Source organism: Ochlerotatus camptorhynchus, unplaced genomic scaffold (genome assembly GCF_037179485.1).
Source record: "Ochlerotatus camptorhynchus isolate MF236.1 unplaced genomic scaffold, CSIRO-AGI_Acam_v1.1 ptg000361l, whole genome shotgun sequence".
NCBI lineage: Eukaryota > Metazoa > Arthropoda > Insecta > Diptera > Culicidae > Ochlerotatus > Ochlerotatus camptorhynchus.
Window position 1 is genome coordinate 14,636,348 of NW_027040849.1, and position 24,461 is coordinate 14,660,808.

General features: G+C 42.5%; 1 protein-coding gene across 1 annotated transcript; it reads left to right on the top strand.

Annotated features, from left to right (window-relative positions):
• The first annotated feature begins 5,942 nt into the window (after nucleotides 1-5,942).
• Nucleotides 5,943-23,899, top strand: LOC135709611 (uncharacterized). The gene is made up of 3 exons (XM_065231996.1): nucleotides 5,943-6,077; nucleotides 7,103-7,291; nucleotides 23,804-23,899. The coding sequence occupies exons 1-3, from the start codon at nucleotides 5,943-5,945 to the stop codon at nucleotides 23,897-23,899; spliced, it is 420 nt and encodes a 139-aa protein (XP_065088068.1).
• The last annotated feature ends 562 nt before the right edge of the window (nucleotides 23,900-24,461 follow it).

The window sequence follows — 24,461 nt, forward strand, 5'->3', positions numbered from 1 at the left end:
AATTCTGTTAAGACTAACCTTTCTTGCACAGAACTATGGAGGAGCGTGATAAGTTCAATTAACCTTGTTGTTTTCTTGAATAAGATCAGTTGGGCTTGAATAAAATTAGTGATTTGTATTCAAGACCGATAAGTTTTATGTAAGATCGCCATAAGTTCAGTGCTTCTATCACAAACATTGCAAATGTTAACGTTCAAATGAAAAGATCTTATAATCAATTGCTGTTGCTAATTCCAACTCCATCTTGATTTCAATAATTATTCTAAACAACACAACTTATGAAGAACTGTACAATGAAAACATCGCGATGTAATTAAATGTTTTATAAAGTTTTGAGAAGTAAAGTGATTTGCAATGAATAATTTAATTTGGAATATTTCTTATACCGCTTATAACCTTTTGCAGTAGATAAGAAAAAAGCTCGTCATCGAGTTTGTCATTTGAGCATCGGAAGGAATGTTCTCCGGCTTTGTTTCCTTGTGCCTTTGTAAACCTATTCGTACCTGTTCGTCTTGTTTTGAAGTCGATACTTGCTGAGATGAAGGCATGTTAATATATTGGATAGATTTTTACTCAATTTCCGTTTGTAAGATCCACTATTTTTCATTTTTTTTTCCACCTGTTGGCGTCCATTAGTTGTGACTGTTTGTTTATGTATTTTAGGAAAGTCTTTCTTAAGAGTTTTTACTCTCGGTTAAAACTTTTTTGCTTTAAGAAAGTTTTATGCCAGCATTCTCAAGACACATTAAAATTATAGAAGAATGCCATAAAACATTTTCAAAACCGTTCTCAAGTTTTATGAAAGCTTAAAAAGAAGGCTTGCAAGGGAGTTGAAGTGTCTCTTAAAACTGTTCATAAGGTCAATCACACATACAAAAGATGGAGTTTTATGGAGGCTTCTACAATTATTCTTGAAGCAATCTTCAGAAATATCAATGATATGAGACTAAGTTTACTTGAAAAAGCAATGATAAAACCACATAGACTCAGTCATGCTTTGATAAAACCACCATAAAACATGAATAAAACCAATTAACATTTGGATTGTTACTTGGGATGGTTTTCTCCGATGTCAATTTGGACTAATGTCAAAGGAATAACCTTAAATAGTCTTCATTGACCTCACTCATTATTCTAATATGATTTGACATGCAACATGCTACATTTGCCTCGAATATTGCGATAAATAGGATTCCAGGACCAGCAGTGCCGGTGGTGTAGTGGTCAATCCCAGTCGGTGCCGCCGGGATGTTTTGAGGCATAACATCCCTGATCACGTCTTCCTTCGGAAAGCCGTTGGTTCCCGGTTCATGAGTTGATGGGTTGATAGGTAGGGTCCAGGTGTGGGAGCTGCCTTCCTGGCGTCGGTAGCATTGGTGCTCAGCACGGAAAGCAAGATCGACGAAAAACAAATCACGGAAAAAAAAGGATTCCAGGACCCTCAAAACCGATGTCAACGTGAACGAGGCCAGATGACTGATTTCAGAGACTCCATTGTCAGTTAGACATGATTTGATATGCACCATAATATGGCTACTTTGAACATAATAATGTCATAACACTATTTTTGAATTCACGAAACCGAATTTTTGAACCCCGGAGCCGATGTTAAACTGGCCAAATGTCACCAGATACACCTCAAATGGTCATATTTGACATGATTTTACAAGTTGCATGGTACGACTTCCAAAAATATTACTATGTTTTAAAGATCCGGGTTATATAACTCCCGGAATCAAAAATAACGTGGCCAGACATCGTAGAAACATCTGAATTCATTCCTACTTTCTATATTTCATCTATCTGGTATTATTCAATGCACCAGATAACCAATTCGTCAGACAACAAATAGCATTTGATCATACTTGTGGAAAAAAAAACCGAAAAAAAACAGACATATTTACTTCTCTTGAACGCGGGAAGCGGTTTAGCGGGGCGTTACCTATGTAAAAAGTTAGATCCACTGATTTCCTTCAATCAAAGTTTAAGTTTATGAAAATCGCTTGTAACATTGCTGAGAACGAGCTTATTGAAAAAAATCTGGTCCTGGTACGAACGAAAACAGCAGTCTTCCTCCGCAATGCTCGGTATTCTCGGCTGAGGCTGCCGCTATTTTCCGTGCCGCAACAATACCGGCCAACAAGCCCATTCTGATTCTAACGGACTCGCACAGTGTCATTCAAGCTCTGGCTTCGCCGACAACCGAGGCCTGGAGTGAAATGGACAACCTGAGAGAGCAACGGGTTATATCGCGACTGCGGACGAGGCACACCAAGCTGTACTACAACTACGATGGACTTTCGTTCCGTAGAAGCTGTGTCATCTGCGCCGCTCCCTACACAATGGAACACATCCTGTGTAACTGTCCAGAGTTTCAGGATCTTCGGGTTGCCTTCGATCTCACCTCCAGCATCAGGGACCTGCTTGGGGACGACACTCCGGCATCTGCAGCTCTCTTCACATTCCTCAAAGAAGTAGATTTGTACCATTTAGTATAGCAGAATTTCTTTCGGCCGTCGGGACATCTTTGCTGGATGGTAGCCCCCTTTTGGACCCATTCAGCTGAGCTCTGTTTTGTTCGGATTTTTGTTAGTAGTCAGTACCTTGTCATTTTCTTTTTGTAAGTTTTATTTTGGTGTCGGGACGGTTCCGCACGGGATGAGCTTTTGGACCTCGTCACGGTGCCGTCAGTTTAATGTTAAATGTTCTTCTTCCTATGAAAAGCCAGGAAGGATGTACTCCACAGCCTTAGCAGGCGGTGGGATGCCACATGGGATGAGCCGTCGGCCTTCGTGACGGAGTCCCCCCGCAGAATAGCAGCAAACAACCCAACAAAAATGTTAGTAGAATTAAAACACTCTGTCAAACAAAAACTCCGTTTCCAAGGTTCTCCTTCTGAGACCTCCCCATGACAAAGAGATGAACTAGCCTATGGCTAAAAATCTCTTAAATAAAGATTTTAAAAAATGGTCCTGGTACGGGTTAACAATGAGTACGCGACAGCTGACTCGGGTTAAATAGCTGAGGGATGTCGTTGCTTTCTAAAGGCTGTCATAGCGACAGAAACAATGAAAACCTAAACGTCAATCTATCCAGCGGGACAAACTTAACGAATTTCAAAGTTGATACGTGTTTTGGAATGTACCAATAGTGTATCATAGTGTACCTTCAAGGATTTTAAACGTACCTCAAAGCTTCCCGGAAAACCCGTGTCCCGCTGGATAGACATACGATTTCAGCAATGACCAAGTCGGTCGACCAAATTTCTACGGAAATGTGACGTACCAAATGCTTACTTTACGAATCTGTAATTCACTTTTAACGTACCTCTTATTTTCAAATGCTTATACTAAACATTTTAAATCAGTTTATATATGAATTCTAGGCACGCAATTGGATTTCTCGGTAAATTATAGCCCGATTTCATATAAAAAACATTATGCTTAAGTGCATTCTAGCCAATTTGAGAACCAAAACAGTTTTTTTAGTACAGTTTCAAAATTAGTATATTTTTAGAGTATGCAAATAAAAAAAACTGTGATGGTCCTCAAATTGGCTAGAATGCGCTTAAGTATAATGTTTTTTTTTTATATGAAATCTGGCTAAAATTTACCGAGGAATCCAATTCCGTGCCCAGAATTCATATATAAACCGATTAAAAATGTTTAGTTTAAGCATTTAAGTGAAAATAAGAGGTACGTTAAAAGTGAATTACAGATTCGTAATGTAAACATTTAGTTCGTCACATTTCCGTAGAAATTTGGTAGATCGACTTGGTCATTGCTGAAATCGTATGTCGATCCAACGGGACACGGGTTTTCCGGGAAGCTTTGAGGTACGTTCAAAATCCTTGAAGGTACGCTATGGTTCGCTATTGGTACATTCCAAAACACGTATCAACTTTGAAATTCGTTAAGTTTGTCCCACTGGATAGATTAACGTCATTGTTGACGTAGGACTACGAAATTTGTGTTCGATTTTCTAGTCTGTACTCTCTGTACTCGTTTTGTTACGTTGGTGATAAGTTTTAACCTCCGAAACCGTACAGAGTGTAGACGACATCCATGGCCGTGACGGTTTTGCGCTTGGGGTGTTCAGTGTAGGTGACGGCATCACGGATCATATTTTCTAGGAACACGTTCAGCACATCTTGGGTTTCCTCATAGATACGCTTGACACCACCACGTCGAGCCAGACGTTGTATGGCAGGCTTAGTAATACCCTGGATGTTATCACGCAGAACCTTCTCAGACCATGGCATCACTGCGCAGCTGTAGCCACCATGATAATGTTGACAGGCTACATAGCAAATTCATGAAAATGAGCATTCATTAAAAAAGAATATTTTGTGTTAAAATCCAACTGGAAAACTCAAAGATGCACCGAAGTCTGATTGGAATGAAGTTTTCCTAACACCATTAGAAAGATGTATTGAAAGGATGTTTTGTAGGTTTGATGAAATTTAATAAATCATTTTCATGAATTTGCTAGGTAGCCTGTCAACATTATCATTATCATGCAGTGGCAACATCTTTTTTTTTTAGACTTTATTTAAGAGATTTTTAGCCTTAGGCTAGTTCATCTCTGGTGGCAACATCTGCGTAGAGCTTTTACGGCAATTTCCCAATATCGACAAAGCTGCATCCACCGACAAACCGACGTGACACTCGTTTTTGGACCGTAACCGAAAATATGTAACGGTCAATTTGAATTTCGAGTGATCGCAACTGTCAAATTTATAATGACATAGCATAAACAAAACAACACCAGGCATCCACTGCACTACCGTGGAAAGTTTCCAAAGTATTGACAATGGGCCGGTTTTGCGAAGTTTGCAACTGTTTTAATAAAACATAATGTGCGAAATGTCAGCAAATCGTTTTACAAGTTTCCCTGCAACATTGAAACGTAAGTATTTGCCAGTGGACACTTTTCCAGCTGATATAACTATATTTGCTCATTTTGGTTTACTCTGCTTTGAAAGTTGCTGGAGCTGGGTGCAATTTTGCCCTTCGTAGGAAAATTATCTGTTCTAATCATTTTCCTGATGAGTCATTTCGCGATCCATTAAGACATGACAGAGGGTAAGATAAAAATTTATTAAAAACGAATTATTTTATCATAAATAGAAATCTTTACAGCCTGAAGATTGGTGCGATTCCAACTATATCGGTAGATAAAAGAACGGGACCCAACTGCCAGTGCCATCCCCATGTAGACCAACACTTGGATCAGGACCTGGAGGAGCACTATTGCAACGTAGAGTATCTGGAATTCATCGGAAGTGATGGAAGTGTAGAACCAAACAGCCCAGAAAATGTTGAGTTGTCCAAGGAAGCTGATTACATCGATGAGATGATACCATCCGATGATTTCAACGGGATTCCAAACGATATGGAAGCACCAACAATAACTTCATTAAAAGCAATGTTGAAGGTGGAGAGGGAGAAAAACTCAAGGCAAAAGGCTGCTGTCAGGCAATTAAAGGAACAACTTCGTGCATGTCAGAGGAAGTGCGACCGGCGAAGCCTCATAATTCAATCCCAGCGTAGAAAGACCAAGAGCCTAAATGATCAGCTGAAGCAGGTCCGAAAAAATGCTCGTCTAAATAAAACTCTATTGAAAAGACTGAAGCAAAATCCAGCTATTTACAACAGCTTGAAAAACTCCACAAAAAAGCCTAAAGGAAGAAGGTACAATGCAGAGCTTAAGAAATTCGCGTTATCATCGTATCTATGTGGGCCCCGGGTTTATCGTATGATGCAAAAATAAAAGTTATGTGCTTGCCAGTTAAACGCACAATCAAACGCTGGACATTCAAATTGGCCCAGGATCAAACAAAGCTATCCTGGAACAAGTTAAATTGAAGGTTAGTGTGTTTTCTGAAAAATAACGCGTGGTAGTTCTAGCTATAGATGGGATGCAAGTAAAACCAGCGTTACATGGCAAAAGGTGATGAATTGCATGGTTTTCCGGACGATGGCTTTGATCGAAAAATCGAACAGAACAATCCTCGATATTTGGCAACAGAAGCGGTCACCGTGATGGTTAGGAGAGTGTTCACTAAGTTCAAGCAGGTAATATAAGGGGGCAAGTAACCTTCTACCGAGCCTTCTACAACATTTCTTATCATATCAATATTTTTACATAAAATGTGTTACGTCATATCTTCATTTACAGGGCTTGGGTTATTTTCTAACGCATAACTCGCTAGGTAGCGAACAGCAGATGAAAATCATTGAGAAAACTATTCATTCCGTAAGAGAAGCAGGACTGTATCCGCTGATATTGGTTATGGATCAGTTTGCTACCAATCAGAAAATGTTTAAGGAAGCTGGAGTCACAATCGAAAAGCCCTACTTCTCCGTTAATGGTTGCAATGTGTACGTGATGTGGGACTCTCCGCATCTTATCAAAAACGCACGTAACATGCTGAAAAAACATAATACCGTTTTTGAAAATGAAATAGCCAGCTTTGAGGACATAGTAAAGTTGCACAAAGTTGATTCGCTTGCCAATCCCCGATTAGAACCCAGGTTAACTGAAAAGCACATCAAACTCCCTCCTTTTTCACCGATGAACGTCTCACTGGCCACGAGAACACTAAGTCAATCTGTAGCCAGCGCTCTCATTTACTATTCAAATTCTGGGCCGAGTTCAACTTTATTATCAAACATGATCTTCTATTCGACGCATTCAACAGCCGACAAGAAAATTGCTCGAAGGTAAATTTTAACTTTAAATCATGAACACATACATTTCACAGGTTCAATTATTTTACAGCCTTATAAAAGTGCACTTAAGGAGCGATCGTGTCATTGAGAGTTGCTAGAATCGATAAAAGTATCGCTGGAGAAACTGTTTTTCACAAGCATTTTGTGCTTGGACATATCTAAGGTAAGCATTTGTAAGGTTTAGATGCCGTCCTACTAAGGACATTTGGTTTTATTCTTAGGCAGCGTCACGAGCTCTAACGGCAAAGCAGAGACACCCAAATTATGTCGGAGGATTTATTCATAACATTAACGTATTGCGATTGCTCTGGAGTGAACTCGTCATAAGATTCGACTGCAAATATCTTTGCACTAACAACATCAATCAGGATTGCCTCGAAAGCCTTTTTTCGGAAATTCGACGGCGCTGTGGGAGTAACGACACCCCAGATAGTTTACAGTTTGAGGCGGCATTCAAATACGCTTGTATTGAAGCCGGCAGTTGTCCCAGAGAAGGAAAACATTGTGAAAAGGACGATTCAGAGCCGTTGTTGTCAACAACCGAACTGGACACGGGCGTGACGTTAAATAATTCTGACCAAGACAAGGTGTGCCATGTATACAAATTCACTCCTTTGGATGTATCAACTCCAATGGAAATTCCTGTAAAGGAAATAAATGCGCTTGTGTACATATCAGGCGCAGCGGCTCGGAAGCTTTATCACAAAACATATTTAAAGAGTTTGAAGGCTGAACAAAATGAAAATCTTCTGGATGATGATGCTTATAACTTTTGTAAGACTAAGCAGTTAGTGTATGGCCGGTCCTTCATTTTACTAAGCTGCAATTTGTATCGAATTGGTGTTTTATGCCTTGCAGCTTTTAAGCAAAAGTTTAAAAGATACTTGCATCAAAACCATCACCACGCGCTTGAAGAAACATATCAGTCACCGTTTATTCGAAACAGATGTTTGTCAAAGATGCTTCAATTTATTAGTTGATAAAATTTTTAACACCCTCATCCAAAGGTTCCTCAAAAAACTTAAGTCCTCACCCATCGACGGTAAAAATAAAATGTTTAAAAGGAAGGGAAAAGCACGTCGTATGTGCTTACCACTAGGCGTCAAATCAAAATAAGGATATCCTTTTTGAAACCAATAAGTTGGAAACCAATCAGTGAATAAAAATGCTAATTAGTATCACATGCCTGGTCGTCTGCTAGTCTCCTCCGTCGTATCGATCTAATCTGTGTTACAGCCTTCCTTCCGTAATTACAGTAGGTGGCACCGTCTACCCACCGGTATTTCTCCGATGTCCTTCAACCAAGAACGGAAGACGCCGGAGAAAACTGGGCCTTGATGTTATCTGTACAGCAACAATAACAATATCGATGAGGTATGAATGTAAACATTGCAAACTGAATGCATACTAATCAAATGTGTATAAAATGAAGGCAGAAAAAATACTGAAACTAAATATGTTTGCCCTTAATAAACTTGTTGTATTTATGAAAAAGTTCCTTTTCATGATTCAAGAATAATAGGGAATAAAAATGATTCTAATGAGAAACGTCTCAGGTTTTTTATATTTATATATTACAACTGTTCAACGATGCTTGATTAAATTCTTCACTTTTTTACACGTAAATATGTAGTTTTCTTTCAGAGTGTTCGAAATTTTTCTGTCAAAATGCTTCTTTACCAATACATCTATCAGCTCAGGTAAGGTGTGATCGCGAATACAAGTGGAGCTAGTGTTTTAAGGTACTTAAGGTTCAATTTACTATGATGCATTTTTTTAAAATTCAAAAGCAGTTTTTTCGACTTATTATTTTAGATTGCAAAAAGCTCGCGTCATTTTGTGTAAAATATCAAAAGGAATCGAATAGTGCGAGCTTTTTGCAATCTGAAATAATGCATCGGAAAAAACTGCTTTTGAAATTTTCCAAAAAGCATCAAAGTAAATTGAACCTTAAGTATGAATTTTTGGGTAGCAATTTTGTGAGTTTTTGTTCTAGCCCAAGACGGTTTTATGACAGGTGGGCAGGAACTTACGGTCTCGCAGTGTTGGTGAGTTCTTTGCCGTTAATGTTTACGAAATGTTCACTATTTTGCTATACAGAAATTCAAAACAAAATTTTTTAACTGCGGATTTGAACAGTTTTTAACCTGTTTCATACTACCGGAAGGTGTATGCTGGTCACAAATGCCGTGCCAAACTGATTTCCTACTCAATTAATCAATCTGTGATGTGAAATTCGCTAATAAACACGAGGTGCATTTCTTATAGCAAACATGCCATAACAAAATGGGCATGGTTCATTTTAGTAAACAAACTAACACTTCTTCCGACTGTGGCACCTATGTATTAGCCGTCTCGGTTCTAGCCATCATGTCGGTTTGTCGGTGCTGCATCACCATGACTGTATATAGCCAATGGGAAGCGAGATGGACCGGCAGAGCTGGTTGTCTATATAACAGGTTGCTAACTACGCTTTTGGCTCACCCATCATCAGCTGCTTGAACGTCAAGCAGTACAGTTCGGTCTTTGCTCGCTCTGTCGAGTTGTTCAAAAGTTTCTAGTTTGTTCCAAACATTCGCAGTTTAATCGCGTCGTCAGTAGTGTCGGTCGCTTCGTGTGATGGGAAGACAGCGCTCCCGGAGCAGGCTCCGAGAGAAAACGGAGAAGAAGAACAGCGGTGAGGGTAGCTTGAGTGTACCTATTTCGAATAGGTACGCTACTCTTCCCACCGATGTAGGGAATCCCACCTCAGCCACGGTGAAGCGGTCTAAGAAGAGGAAGAAAAATCAAGGCCAGTCCGATGGTGCGAGTGGACGGGACGATGCCACCGCGACGAACGTCAGCGTCATTGGTGATTTCGGCGACGCCGTCGACAACGAAACTGCTGCCAGCCCGAGTGCAGCAAAAATGAAGCTTCCTCCACTGGTGGTGAAGCAAGTCCCACTCAACACGCTGATTGGCGATCTTTCATCGCTGGGCGTTGCAGCTGAGTTTAAGCTCGGCAGGATCGGCACCAAGGTGATGCTCCGAACCAAAGCGGAGTACGAAGTGGCCGTGAAATATCTGAAGGATACCAAGGCGGAATTCTTCACGCACGACATCCCCGGTGAGAAGCCCTTCAAGGTAGTCATCAGGGGTCTACCAAACTTCGACCCCAAGATGGTCGAAGCCGAAATCAACCGGTACAAGCTAGCCCCAATCGCTGTCTTCCGAATGACAAGGAGAGATGAAAACGTGAAAACGTACCCGGATTGTCTTTTCCTGGTGCACTTCCAGAAAGGGACGGTGACGCTCAATGCGCTACAAGCCATCCGATCGATCTACTCCATCATCGTACGGTGGGAGCCATACCGTGGCGGTCATCGTGACGTAACGCAGTGTCAGAGGTGCCTCAATTTTGGACACGGTACCCGCAACTGCAACATCAAGCCACGCTGCAGCAACTGCGCTCAAGAACACGCCACTTCCAACTGCCCTGCGGATGGAGCCGTGGCGATAAAATGCGCTAACTGTGGTGGTACACATCAAGGCTCTGACAGACAGTGCTCCAAACGCGAGGACTTCAAACGCATCCGAAAGCTGGCGTCAAGCACCAATCAACCAGGACGCAAGAAGGACAAAACCCCATCATTCAGGACGGAGGATTTTCCGCCTCTTCGTGCTCCCCAGCAAAGGCAAGCGAATTCGCGGGTGCAACCCGCCCCTCCTCAAGAAGCTTCCGGTGATTCTGCTGGCCAAAGCTCTCCATCCCCCCCTGGATTCTGGAGACAACCAACAGGACAAAACAACAACCCCGATCTGTTCTCAGCGGATGAACTGATGGAAATTTTCGTCAACATGTCCGGTGCTCTTCGTAAGTGCCGCAATAAGCCCGAACAGATCCAAGTGCTCGGTAAGTTCATCATCCAGTATGGCGTCTAAACCGCTAACTATCGTCACCTGGAATGCTTGCTCTGTAAGAGCAAAAAAGATTGAGCTTGCCGACTTCCTCCGCAAGCACAGCATCGACGTGGGCCTTCTAACCGAGACCCATCTAAAGTCCGGTGACAGTTTCTGGTTGCCTGACCACAACATTATCCGGCTTGATCGCACCAGCTCCAGGGGGGGTGGTGTTGCGGTCGTCGTCAAGAAAGGAATAAAATACCACACTCTGTCCCATATCCGCACCTCTATCATCGAGGCCCTTGGTGTGGAGGTGGAGTCGTCGACTGGATACGTCCAGTTCATCGCCGTCTACTGCCCTCGACAGTGTGCCGCCAGCAGTGGACTAGCGGCTAAATTCAAGAAGGACCTGTCCACCATCACCCGTAACGGTTCCCGCTTCGTCGTTGGAGGAGATCTGAATGCTCGCCATGAGGCCTGGTGGAACTACCAGCAGAACCAGAACGGTCGTCTCCTGTTCGACCACTCACAGCATGGGCTGTACTCCGTTTGGTTTTCGGATGAACCAACATTCATCTCACCGGCGGGCAACCCATCGACGCTAGACCTGTACATGACAAATATCGGCTTGTCCAAGCCGGTAGCCTTGAACGAACTCAGCTCCGACCACCAACCGGTGGTGGCTGAACTGGGCTGCAACGTGGCTCCTGCTTCAAGTCTGCGCAAGGACTACCATCGCGTTAACTGGGCCCAGTTTGGACGCGTGGTAGACAGGCACATCATCGACAACCCGCCGCTTGACACCGTGGAGGACATCGATCGAGTGTTGGAGGGACTCCATCAAGCCATAACCGTGGCTGACGAGGCGTGCGTCCGACGAGTTCCTGTGAGGGGTAAGTTTATTGCCATTGATTCCCACACCCAACTTTTGATTCGCCTGAGAAATGTTCGTAGACGCCAGTTTCAGAGGACTGGAGATCTGGGCAAAAAACGTGAAACGGCTGATCTGAACAGACAGATTGCTTCCAGAATGGACTCACTCCGAAATGAAAGTTTCGGGCGTGTTGTCCAGAATCTGGACGACCGCTCCAGACCATTCTGGAAGGTAGCCAAGGTCCTGAAAACTCATCCCAAACCCATTCCACCTCTCAGAGTCGAAAATGATGACGATCGGCTTTTAATCACCCCACAGGAGAAAGCAAATGCGATCGGCGAGCATGTCGCTTCATCGCATTTGCTTGGCTCGAATATCCAAAGTCCGCTCGAAGATCAGGTTGCGCAATGCGTTCAAAACCTAGATGCCTCCCCTTGTGTTGTGCCTCCGGCGGATATGATTACAGTACAACAAATTTGCTCAGCGCTGAAATGCACCAAGAACATGAAGGCTCCCGGGTTTGACGGTATATTCAACTTGATCTTGAAGAGACTCAGCATGAAAGTGCAGTCTCTTCTAACCGCTATCTTCAACAGATGTTTGGAACTGCACTACTTTCCAAGTATCTGGAAAGTAGCAAAAATCATACCAATCCGCAAACCCGGTAAGGATCCAACATTGCCTTCAAGCTACAGACCAATCAGCCTCCTTTCAGCGCTGAGCAAATTGTTCGAGAAACTCATTCTCAATCGTTTGCTCAAGTTTGTCGAGGAAAATAACATTCTCCTTCCGGAACAGTTTGGGTTCAGAAAGGGGCACTCCACCAATCATCAGCTAGTACGGGTGATGAATAAGATCCGAAGTAACAAAGCTGTATCCAAGTCCACAGCCATGGCCTTGTTAGACGTTGAGAAAGCGTTTGACAATGTTTGGCATGACGGACTTGTGTACAAGCTTTGTAACTTCAACTTCCCATTACATCTGGTTAAAATCACCCGTAACTACCTTCAGCAAAGGTCGTTTAAGGTATCGTTGAATGGTTGTCTTTCCGACACGTTTTCCATCCCAGCAGGAGTGCCGCAAGGCAGTCTACTGGGCCCGTTGCTTTACAGCATTTATACTTCCGACATTCCTCCCCTTGGAGACGGTTGCGTGTTCTTCCTGTTCGCAGGAAGCCTTTGCTGATTATGCCACCACGTGGAAAATTAAAATCAATCCCTCCAAAACACAAGCGATCATGTTCCTACATCGGCAATCGCCCAAACTGAAACCGGCTCCATCTTGTACTGTAATCATGGATGGCACAAGGGTTGAGTGGTCCGCCGAAGTAACCTATCTCGGGATGTTGATCGATGAAAAGCTCCTCTTCCGTTCGCATGTAGAGAAAACTGTAGTCAAGTGTTCTACCTTGGTTAGGTGTCTGTATCCGCTGATTTGCCGCAGATCCCGCCTCTCAAGGGTGAACAAACTGGCCGTCTACAAACAAATCATAGCACCTGCGATCCTCTACGCAGCTCCGGTGTGGGAATCATGTGCACAGACTCACAGGAACAAAATTCAGGTCGCTCAGAATAGAGTGCTGAGGATGGTTCTTGATCGTCCTTTCGACACTAGAATAACAAATTTACATGAAGAGGCAGGCATTGCCAAAATAGATTCCAAAATTAACGAAATTAAGACTAAATTTGCACAAAAATGTAATTTATCAGAACATGCTTTGATAAGCAATTTGTATATAGTAGGTTAGGTGTATATAGTAGTTGTAGGTTAGTTGTAGTTGTAAATAGTAGTTATAAGTAGACTCCTTTTTCCAATTCAAATCATACCAATCCCACCAAGGTGGTCATTCTCTAAAACAGGCCTGATAGGACTAGGAACTGTAATTAATAATTAAAATCTCACTGTACTAAAGTTGAAAAGACGCATCTGTGTCACTTGAAAAATTCATACATGTAAACCACACAAACACAAGAAATAAAGATCATTTAACTGTAAAAAACCGCTTTTGGCTTAGTTTCAATTCACCCGTCCAACGACAAACAACAAGCATCCATGACTGGTCGTGGCAAGGGCGGCAAAGGTCTTGGAAAAGGAGGTGCCAAACGTCATCGGATGTTCTGCGTGATAACACCTAGGGCCTGCCATCCGTCATCTGGCTCGACGTAGTGGTGTCAAGCGTGTCTCAGGTCTGATCTACGAGGAAACCCGAGGTGTGTTGAAGGTGTTCCTAGAAAATATGATATGTGATGCCGTCACCTACGCTGAACACGCCAAGCGCAAAACCGTCACGGCCATGGATGTCATCTACGCTCTGAAGCGACAGGGACGCACTCTGTACGGTTTCGGAGGATAAAACTTATCATCAACGTAACAAAACGGCCCTTTTCAGGGCCACCAAGTTCATTTCAGAAAAGAGTTAGTCTAGAATTTATATAGAGTATCCCCTGCTTCCAAGTTTGGTTACAAGATTACACCTCTGGAGAGCAGTGGCGCCCGTGATGTAGCGGTAAGCGTCCCAGCAGGCCTGGGTTCAATCCCAGTCGGCGCTGGCTGCCGGGAAGTTCTACATCTCTGATCAGGGAAGTAAAGCCGTTGGTTCCCGGGCTATGAGTTGATGGGTCGATAGGTAGGGTCCAGGTGTGGGTAGCATTGGTGCTCAGCACGGAAAACAAATTCAAGGAAAAAACGGAGAGCATTTTGTTTGGTCGTTGGGGACGTGTGGTTCTGAATTGGCAACACAATGTACCGCAATTGCATCCTCCCTATTCGAACACGCCCAAAGTTCGGAGGCGAATGTCACTTCGACTTGTTTCATCTACGAACCATTCTCTGATGACTGTGTTGGGGAAGCAGCACATGCATGTACGTAATTGGTGGATTTGTTAGTTATTTCGAAGCTTTTGGATAATGCTTGACATTTACCACTTTTTCAATTTGTAAATCAACAGTCGAAATCATTGTTACCGATGCGTAGAAATGTTTCTGATCGATTTGTGATAAAATTATAGAAATTGGTCCAGGGGCAGCTAAGTTATTAACGTTCAAAATCTTTCATAATTTCCTTTTTCGGTTTTCATCAGCCCAGTGGCAGGCGCGTAGGCAACATGTTATACCATGACAGCGGGCCCAGCACAGCAAAATGAACGTTTTGAGCCCGGGACATGCTGCTTACTGTCAAACGCTGCTGTTGTTATAGGCCTTGTCACTGGCCTGGTTTTCATAAAGTGTACCCCATCTTCCCGAAAGACGTAGTCTTACGTCAAAATCTCAAAGATTACTTAGTTATTGATTTTTTTTTCTGTTTTGTTCTAAGCTTGCCATAAATTGGCTCTAACTAAAAAAACTATGCCATTAAGCACAAAAATCTTGCCTGCATTAGACCGTTTGGCAAATTATCTAATTAAAAGTGTCATTTCTACTTTAAGTAACCTCATTTAGACACATTTTAGGGATAAACGAATCTAAAACTTGTGTTTTCGTACGGGTTTTCCCCTATTATTTAAAAAAAAGCGTAATAAAATGTATTGTTTTGTCTAACCAAAAGATGCCTCTTAATGCGTTCTACAACTCTCTCTTTGTCACAAATTTTCAATCTTGTTTAGTTTTGTCGCAATTTCGTACTAAACACATCATGTTGGGTCGTTAATTAACGGTTGCAAAAAAATTGGATTCGTGCGTTGCTGTTGACGTCTGTTTGCAGCGCGCATAGCACACTTGATCGCCACGCGGAGTGTTACAGTTAGAGCCAATTTATGGCAAGCATAGGCCAAAACAGAAAAAGTTCAATAACTCAGTAATCTTCGAGACTTTATCATATGCGTAGAACAATGTTTTACTTCAAATATGATCTTCTATCGCTCCTTAAATTATTTGCACTAAGGAACCGTACACCCTGTATAAACTGTAAAAGCTGGAGCACCTACCTTAAAATTGAATGTCATTTAATTCTAATTTGGAACATATAAACAGTTAACTAAAAGGTTGCTTACAATTATGAAATTATGAAATCATTAGACATTATAATGCTGCGTAAAATAACTGATTGTGACGCTTTGGCAGTAATATTGACAGGTTTTGTGTATCCAACAGATACATTACAACTTCTTCTTGTAATATACAAATACAACATATCATTATAACATCTAATGATTCCATAATTCCGAAAAACAATGTTGAAGCAACGCTGTTCAAAAACTGGGTCAACTACATGATAGCCTAATTGAAGGCACGGTAGGTTTCAGGTATCGAATCGGTTCAATCAAAATTTCAATTAAACGGCAAACAACAATGCAATTGTTTCATGCTTTCATGAATGAGTTCCAACCTAGACCACAAGTTTCGAGATCATATTGTTGCTTTCAATCAAATTTGCTGTCTTGAGAACCACAATAGACTTCTTATCATGTGCCTGTTTATCAGTAGATTGAAAGCAACGATTACGCCATTCTATCAGCCCGTTTTCATCACATCTTCTGCATTTTCCATTTCCCAAACTGAATGTCACCGCTGATAACAATGAAACCGTCACAATTTGTCACAAACTTGCACCCATTCCCCCGGCGACGCCTGCCAGTCGCCGCTGATTTCATTGTTCCTACTCAGTCATCCTACACCGACCTCACCCCTGTCGCCGTCGCCGTCGTTTAGTTGAAAGAGCCAAAAAGTTAACCACCCAGACGAAAATGAAATAATTGTCTTGGCTAATTAAAAAGTATAATCTAGAACAGGACGAGCAGAGGTGGTCTTCAAATCTTGCTGCTTCATACCGGGGGCGCCGTGAAGTCATGGCGAAGGGACATTAAACGGAAAACTTTTCACGCAATTGCCGGAGTGACTTTTGGCAGTACGACTCTCCCGGAAAGCAATTTTCCCGCAATTTAGCGAACTAGTTCCTGTGTGATGAGGAAAATTACTTAATTGAGTTTGTATGTACAGAAGCTGGCGGTGGCGACTGACTTTTCCTTTTCTCTTGTTTTCGGGGATGTCATCGACTGACTGCGCTGAAACTTGGTCTCTTAGCCCGTCTGTCTAGTAGTAAGTCGTGGCATGTAGCCGCGCTACACCCACGCTTCCACGAATCACGGCGATGCAACTTGGTAGCTGCAGAGGCGTCATGACTATTTAAACCACCAATAAATTCACTGCACATTAAGGGCTACCTGTGTTTTCCGGCGTTGGAGAGCATGTTCGATTGGAGGTAGGACCTTAGCAGCAGCAGCCCTGCAGTCGGTCGAGCCTAATGCAAATGAACGTTGTTCGATATGTTGTGTCCCGGTGCGGCGGCGGCGGCGGTACGACATGATCTTGGCGCGGTCCAAGGCAGAGCAGGCACGAGATAAAAGCATTGTCGGACATGGCCACGGTCAATGAGGGCCGCGCCAGGTTCGCTCTTATAGACGTAGACAGTGAATATACAGCTCCAGCTCACGATAATCATAAATTGTAGACTGGAGCTCGCACCGGCCTGCAAAAGCGAACATATGTAGAATGCTCACGTCGGATGCAGTTCATGACTGCTGCTGCTGCTGCTGCACTTTGGGTGAAAATGTGTAAAACAGAATGTTCGCATTTGTCTTGCCCGGTAGTCCATTGTGATGTTAATGGAGGCCACCGTTGGTCGTTAGTTCGCCGGTTGAACCGATCGTCTCCTCTTGAACTCTGCTCCAATGTTGGACCGCGTGGAGTAGCAAGGGCTTCTTGGGATTTATTATCCGGTCAGCACCTAGAACCGTCGCGCGTCTGCCCTTTCGAAAGGAATAGGGAGAAGCTACCCGGGCGGTGATGAGATACATCTCTAAGAGTTTATTTTCTACGCTGAGTGGGATACATTAAATGCGGGTGTTTCTAATTAATTACAAGAAATTCCAAAGAAAACTGCAGATTATCCACTTGGTTTGATAATCATAGCACTATTTATTTCTATTTTGAGCATGTCAGCATTAAGAAAGCTACTTCCAGTTCCATGGCGTCACAAAATAACAGCCTATAAATACGCTCAATCTGAACCATTTTCTGTCGATAACAAGTGAACAATCATCCCGAGCATCCATTTCCAGGAGACCATGCCGGGCAATAGCTCAAGTGTTTATCGACTATTCTTTTGACCATTTGTCGTCGTCGTCCTGACTTCCGAGAAAAAAAATGCTTCCATTCCCTCGGGAAAAACAACTCCCCGTCCACTGGCTCGATTCGGAATTCTAAGAAAACAGGCAGCATGAAAAAGCAACCTTTTTCGAGTTGAAAAATAAACATTCAATAAATCCTGTTATCGCATTTAATTTATTGTTGACTGTTATTTTTTCTTGTGAGCCTATCGTGAAAGCATTCAACATTCTACTTTTTTAGCACGTGGACGAAAGTGGAGGTTCCTTGGTGTTGCTTAGAAAAAGCTTGGAAATACAAATTATCGTCCATTTAATGTTGCCTGCTTTTGGACTGATGTAGCCGAGCTGTACCAGTAAATTGAAGTTATGTTTGAGAATTACAAAATAAGGAATCAATGTTGCAGATTCACATGAAATTTGCTAATAATATTGTCATGACTTTAAAATTCAGTAATGGATTTTAAAGCATCAAATATTTTAAATTGGAATGCTCGATCTCTTAAAGATAATGAAGACGAGCTATTTAACTTTTTGAGAGTTCATAACGTGCATATTGCCGTTATAACTGAAACGTTCCTTAAACCTGACCATAAGGACGCAAATTACTTGATTTATAGAAATGATCGTCTTGATGGACCCTGTGGTGGCGTTGCCATCATTATTCATAGACGAATCAAACATAAAATTCTTTCTTCATTTGGAACCAAAGCTTTTGAAACTTTGGGAGTTTCTGTTGAAACAAAATTTGGACAACTTACGTTTATAGCTGCCTATTTGCCATTCCAATGCGTAGGCCAGCTAAAGAATTTTCTCAAGGGTGATCTCCAGGAACTTACCCGTCATAGGTCTAAATTCTTCATTATTGGTGATTTTACTGCAAAACACCGTTCATGGAATAATGCTCAAAGCAATTCCAATGGTAATATTCTGACGCATCGAGCCAGTATAGACGAGTGCACGGATGGATTTGAGTTCACTTACTCGACAAAAAGTGACGGCAAACATACTTTTGAACATAAAAACCAATAAATGATCCATAAAATATTGGAAAACGTTCCATTAAAAACATCCAAATGATCCATAAAACATTGAAGAAAATCCTTAAACAAATGTGAATGATCCATAAAAAAATATTAATATGATCCATATTTTATGTAAAATTTAGCAACACAATTGTAAAAATGTGCCGCTAAATTTCTAAAGAATGAGCATTGAAATTGTACGAATTACCCATAAACATATTGCAATTGATCGATAACACATTCAGCAGTGAACCTTAAACTAAAGAAAATGATCCATAGAAAATCAAGTTTGCGCCCTTAAAAATATAGCCATGTTCGGATTAATGAAAGGGACTTCCTCAGAGCAGTCTCGTTTTGGACAGCTTGAAGCTGAAATAGGTTTTATTAAACTAGTATAATAAATCAATCTTAATGCTTATAATAAAACCTATTTCAGCTTCAATCTGTCCAAAACGAGACTGCTCTGAGGATGTTGCTTTCATAAATCCGACCATTCTTGAAGAACAACATCGGATATAACCTCAAAATGTCAGAGGGATTAACACCACCGTTGAGTGAAGAACAAAACAGCGATCGAAACTGTACGCATTGTGAAGGTCATGACCACGTAGATGATATGGTCCAGTGTGATGTCTACGATTTCTGGACCCATTATAGTTGTGGTGGTAAGACAACAGCTGTAAAGGAGGTTCCGTAGATGTGCTCAAAGTGCACAAATATGCTGAAGGTGCCAAAAGGAAGCAAGAAGTCTGTCCCAAAGAAACCACCTAGCAGAAAGAATAAATAGTGCGAGGAGTGATGCCGGATCCGAATCTGGAAAACGAAGTACCAATGAGGTCAGCCTGTAGAAATCCCTAGACCAGTAGCAGCAGAAGAAAAGCGCAAAGGAGAAAACGCTGGAGGAAGAGAAATTCCTCCATGAAAAGCGATAGGAGACTGAATGGGAGATTTTTCAAACCGAGAGTTATCTTCCGTCACTTTTTAAACAAAGATTTGGCTAGATTTAGGATTTAGGGATTCAATTATTAATTTAGTTTAGCACGCAAACGATGTAGAATGAGCTACTTACGTAGGGTAAATCAAGTATTTAGCGTTGGTTGGAAATGCTAACATGAAGCTTTAGTGTGATGATTTATTAGCTAGAGAATGATCTTTAGAAGAGGGTAGGTGGATAGTTCCGTTAGAGTACGGCAGTATGAAAATTGAATAGAAGTTGAAAATGAGCGAAGGGCCATTAAAGCGACAGTTTTCAAGATAGACGCACATTTTTGCCTAGCCCGTACGATGTACGCGGGGACTTGAAGTATGTCTCCAAGTCCACAGGCAAAAATGTGCGTCCCTCTTGTTGCTCATAAACTGACTGCGGCTGTGGAATAGTTCTAGCGACGTTTTTATCGCTATTCATCAGTTCTTCTTTGCATTTCAAGCTTATTGCGGCCTCTCACCCCAGCAGGCCTGGGTTCAATCCCAGTCGGCGCCGCCGGGATGTTCTGAGGCATAACATCTCTGATCACGCCTTCCTTTGGATGGGAAGTAAAGCCGTTGGTCCCCGGTTCATGAGTTGATGGGTCGATAGGTAGGGTCCAGGTGTGGGAGCTGCCTTCCTGGCACGTCGGTAGCATTGGTGCTCAGCACGGAAAACAAGATCGACGGAAAAAACAAACAAGAGGAAAAAAAAAAGCTTATTGCATATCGCATATTAGCTTATTGCGTGCTCTCAACCTAGTGTTCTAGATGCACTTCCACAGTTATTTATTGAGAGCTTTCGATGCCTGTACCATTTTTGCATTGGTATAATTGTGTGGCAAGTCCAATCATACGTCTATGCCCAGGGAAGTCGAGAAATTTTCCAACCCGAAAAATTCCTAGACCGGACCGGGAATTGAACCCAGCCACCTCCAGCATGGTCTTGCTTTGTAGCTGCGCGTTTACCGACTGAGCTAAGGGAGGCCCCATCACATGTTTCATCAGTTGGATTTATGGAAATTAGAATAAGTAATATTTTGCATTATCTTGCTCTTAGTTGTTTGCTGTCAACCGCTGTTTTCGTCTCTTTTTTCAGATATTTTATTGAATTGAAATCGTTAGTGCTAAGTTAGTTGTTTCAGTTCCAAATAGTTTACATAGTGATTAGTGATTTATTTTGATATACTTGAATAAATTTACAAGTGAAATGGAAAACTTCTTCATAAATGCTGATGCACTAGATGAGGAAGAAGTTCAATACGAACTGATTCTTCGAGATCTGCCTGTCAGGAGAGACGCCGATAACCGTCGAGTTTTGAGATATTGCTTCCGTGCAAAGGGAAGTAACGAGTGCGCTTCATCGCAAACAATTGGAACGCGCGAACAGGATGGACGGTAGGAGGCCGCTCCCGTCTGGTGCATTATTACCGACGACTTCGCAGATGTCAAGCAGTTACCGCAAAGGAACTACAAACGAGACAGTGTCTGATCGACTTCGTATGTCGACTGGCAACCCGTTTCCTGCAGCTTGATTTGACGAGGCTGGAGTTCACGATCCCCTTTGTGAACCCTCCTCCAGGGATTCCGGTCTAGCAATCCTCAGATCTGAATAGGACTTTAGATGTCAGAACAAGAGCAGGAACAATTCAGCGAGGGTGCAGTAGGTGGTGATGACGATGCAGATCCCATCCACGAACAACGCTTACTTGGGCAAAACAGGTGTTGCAGGATGCGCTATCGAATACACCCTTGCCTAGGACCCGCCAGTCGATATACAGCCGGCCACCAGTGCCGAACAACTTGCGAGAAGAACTGGAGCAAGCCATGCGTGGTAGATTTTCAGCTGGAGGCACACGGTGGCCATTCCGGGACGTCCCAAATCCTACACCAGTGACTGGACTGAGAGTTGAGAATCCGTTGAATCTGTTTACTACATCGATGTTGCCTTCCTTCGATCAAAGTCTAGCACACGAACCGATGTCACTTCGACCAGAGCGACCTCAACCGTCAGTGCATTCGTCTTTTGCTCATGTAGACCAACCGTCAAAGGTGCCGGAAAGGTCGGACCATTATCGCAGAGATGAAAGAGTACCTCGTGTGAATATCCAAGGTCAGGCGAATTTGAACATCCAAGAGTCGAGAAACGTTTCACCTGAAAGTAGAACACAAAATCAACCGGATACTATGGAATATGTCCACATTTCCGAGATCGAAACTTATGTTCAAACCTATGTTCGACAGCTCCTTAGCAGCCAGCCAACCCGACCTATAGTTCGAGACACAATAGCCAATAACCTAGCACGAGAATTTGCAGATATTGGTCTCTATGACCCGAAAGTATCTCGTATGTCCAGACCGTGTCTAGACTTTATCCGCCCTTGCTGCTACATTGAGAACAGGTGAATCCTTCTGAAAATAGAAGAGAAAACACTCCTATGGATGATATTGATGTTGATGTCATCCCGAATCGACCCGACTAGCCGCCAACGACGGTCGCGCAAAAATGGAACATCAACAGGAAAACGCCAGCAAAGACACCATCAAAGTGAAGTGACCTCTCCGGAAGGATTCAATCTCGATTTTTGTCCCGGATCAGTCACTTTCCTGGCGAATTTTAAAACGTTCCACCGCACCGTTAGTAGCACTTCACTTTCGCACCGGTTCTGACCGGGTTCGATTCCGTTTGATACGGATTTTCGCGGTTAATCGAACCGTTCACAAACAAGCGCCATACTTTTCTGCAAACACTCTTCATGGTCAAACCAGATACTAAAACCTCGCTATTAGCATAAATGATGCAAGATGCATGGAGCAATAATTATCCAATAATTGATAATTGCACAGTAATATTGAAACGTGTCATCCTCACTTAGAATCCTCCATTAATGTTAAATAAAACTAATCCTAGCAAATCTCCAAAAATATCCACATTTATTTGAGACAAACCTAGCATCCTGGTTTATCCGAAAATGATATGCTTATTTCCAATGTTACAGCCAAATAAACCTAATCAACAGTCTATTTCATTCTGGTTATTCGAAATGGCAGCGAGACTAAATCATCCGAGCCTCTGCTTATCTTGCTCACACAAAAAGTGTCACTTTTTAAGCCATTGCTATACATAGAAGCAAGTGCTAATGAGACGAAATAAGGACTACTCCCCCCCCCCAAAAGGAAAGCGATCCTAAATCAACTAGACAGTAGTTTCAAAGTAGTTTTACTCCGCCAAAAAAGCCGATAAAATGTGGAAGACAATAAATTATATTTAGCATGTTCTGGGAGGGCTTATCTCCAGGCCATTCGTGTCCTTTTTCTGTGGCATGAAACCTTCTGAGCAGCAGGAGCAATTTCATGGTTGGTTTGTCTAATTCTACACTGCCCAGAGTTTTGTCGTCGTGTTATCATTTGTAGAAAGCATTCGCCGAGATGAAGGATTAGCTTTCGTATGCCTTTTTCCCGTTGAGGAGCTTCGTCATTGTTTCAGAGCGGGATTCTCCCTCTGGGATAAATTCGTCCTTGTTAACGGTCCACGGGAAGGTTGCAAAGCGGATTAGAACTTGTGTCCGGGTCGACCAATGTGGGATTAATTTATTAGATAATTGTTTCATGCAGATCATGGGTATTGTTTTCAAAGTATACTTTGCGTTACAGATGTGTTTTTGTGGATTAGGATGTTTTAAGGAGATGAGTTTTCTTTGGAAGGAATTGCAGCAATGTATTAGCTTCAGAAGTAATCAAAAGACGAAACGCATCGCCCTTTCTCTTTTGATCAGTTGAGAAATTTCTTCCCGAACAAGTACCCATTCAGTATAATTTAATTAGGAGAAACAGAGCGGAGCTACCCTGTCCAAACCACAAACACAACATATTTCTTTGTGATGGACTCCGAGTGTACTTTTTTGCCAATTTCTTCTTCGTAGAAGGATGAAGTGATCCATCTCGACCGGCACTCCGTTGCACATACACACAACTACCCATTTCGGTTTTATATCTTATTGCCCAGTGGCTAGCAACGAAGACCACGACCCATTCAACTGCACACATCCACGTCAAGGCGAGTACCGCACTCGAACCACCGGAACGAAGTAGATAAGCTAAAACATTGTCTTAAACTGTACAATTTCAAGTCCCGGAAAACTTGACTAGACAGTCGAGTTGGATGTTCCACTTTTCGTTTCAGGATTTATTTCCTTTGACGTTCTGGTTCGTGTTCCTCTTCAGAAACACATCACCAATGCGAATCCGAAGGCGAATCTACTTTCACCACCCACCACCACCACCCATCGCCGGTTTCTTCCCGCTGTGGCGGATGCTTAATCCGTTGATGATGGCACAGCGGAATTGCGAGATTTTCCAATTTGGTTTCAAATTTTCCCCCCCACAGACATCAAAGTCGGTGTGTTTGGCTGGTGGTGGCTCATTTCGTCGAGCTACCTACACACTCACATAATGCTTCGCACGGGCAAAAGCAATAGCATCCGCTTTTCATCGTCGTGGGATGGAATTTCGTGCGAACGTCGACGCACACGGGGTAGCCTCATTTCCGAGGAATCCAGCTTCGAGGCTTTTGATTAAAAGTGACGACGTAGCAGGCAGTGGTTCTATAATTGATCGATTTTCACTGCGGGGAAGCTCTTGTGACGAGTGGGTCCGGGAAAATTCCGAGTCGATTGCTTGTTGTGAGTGGTGAAATGGAAGCGATTTGAATTCGAAACAAGTGTGAGAAGCCGTCTTTTTTGCGGGTGGAAATCTGGGCTGGAACGAAGTAGAAACTCTAAGCTTGGAAGTGATTTGATTCTTTGCAGAAAATCGATTAGGTTTGCAATTATTCTGTGTAGTTGCAATTTTCGATTTAGGTGATGTTCATCTTTCGGAAAAA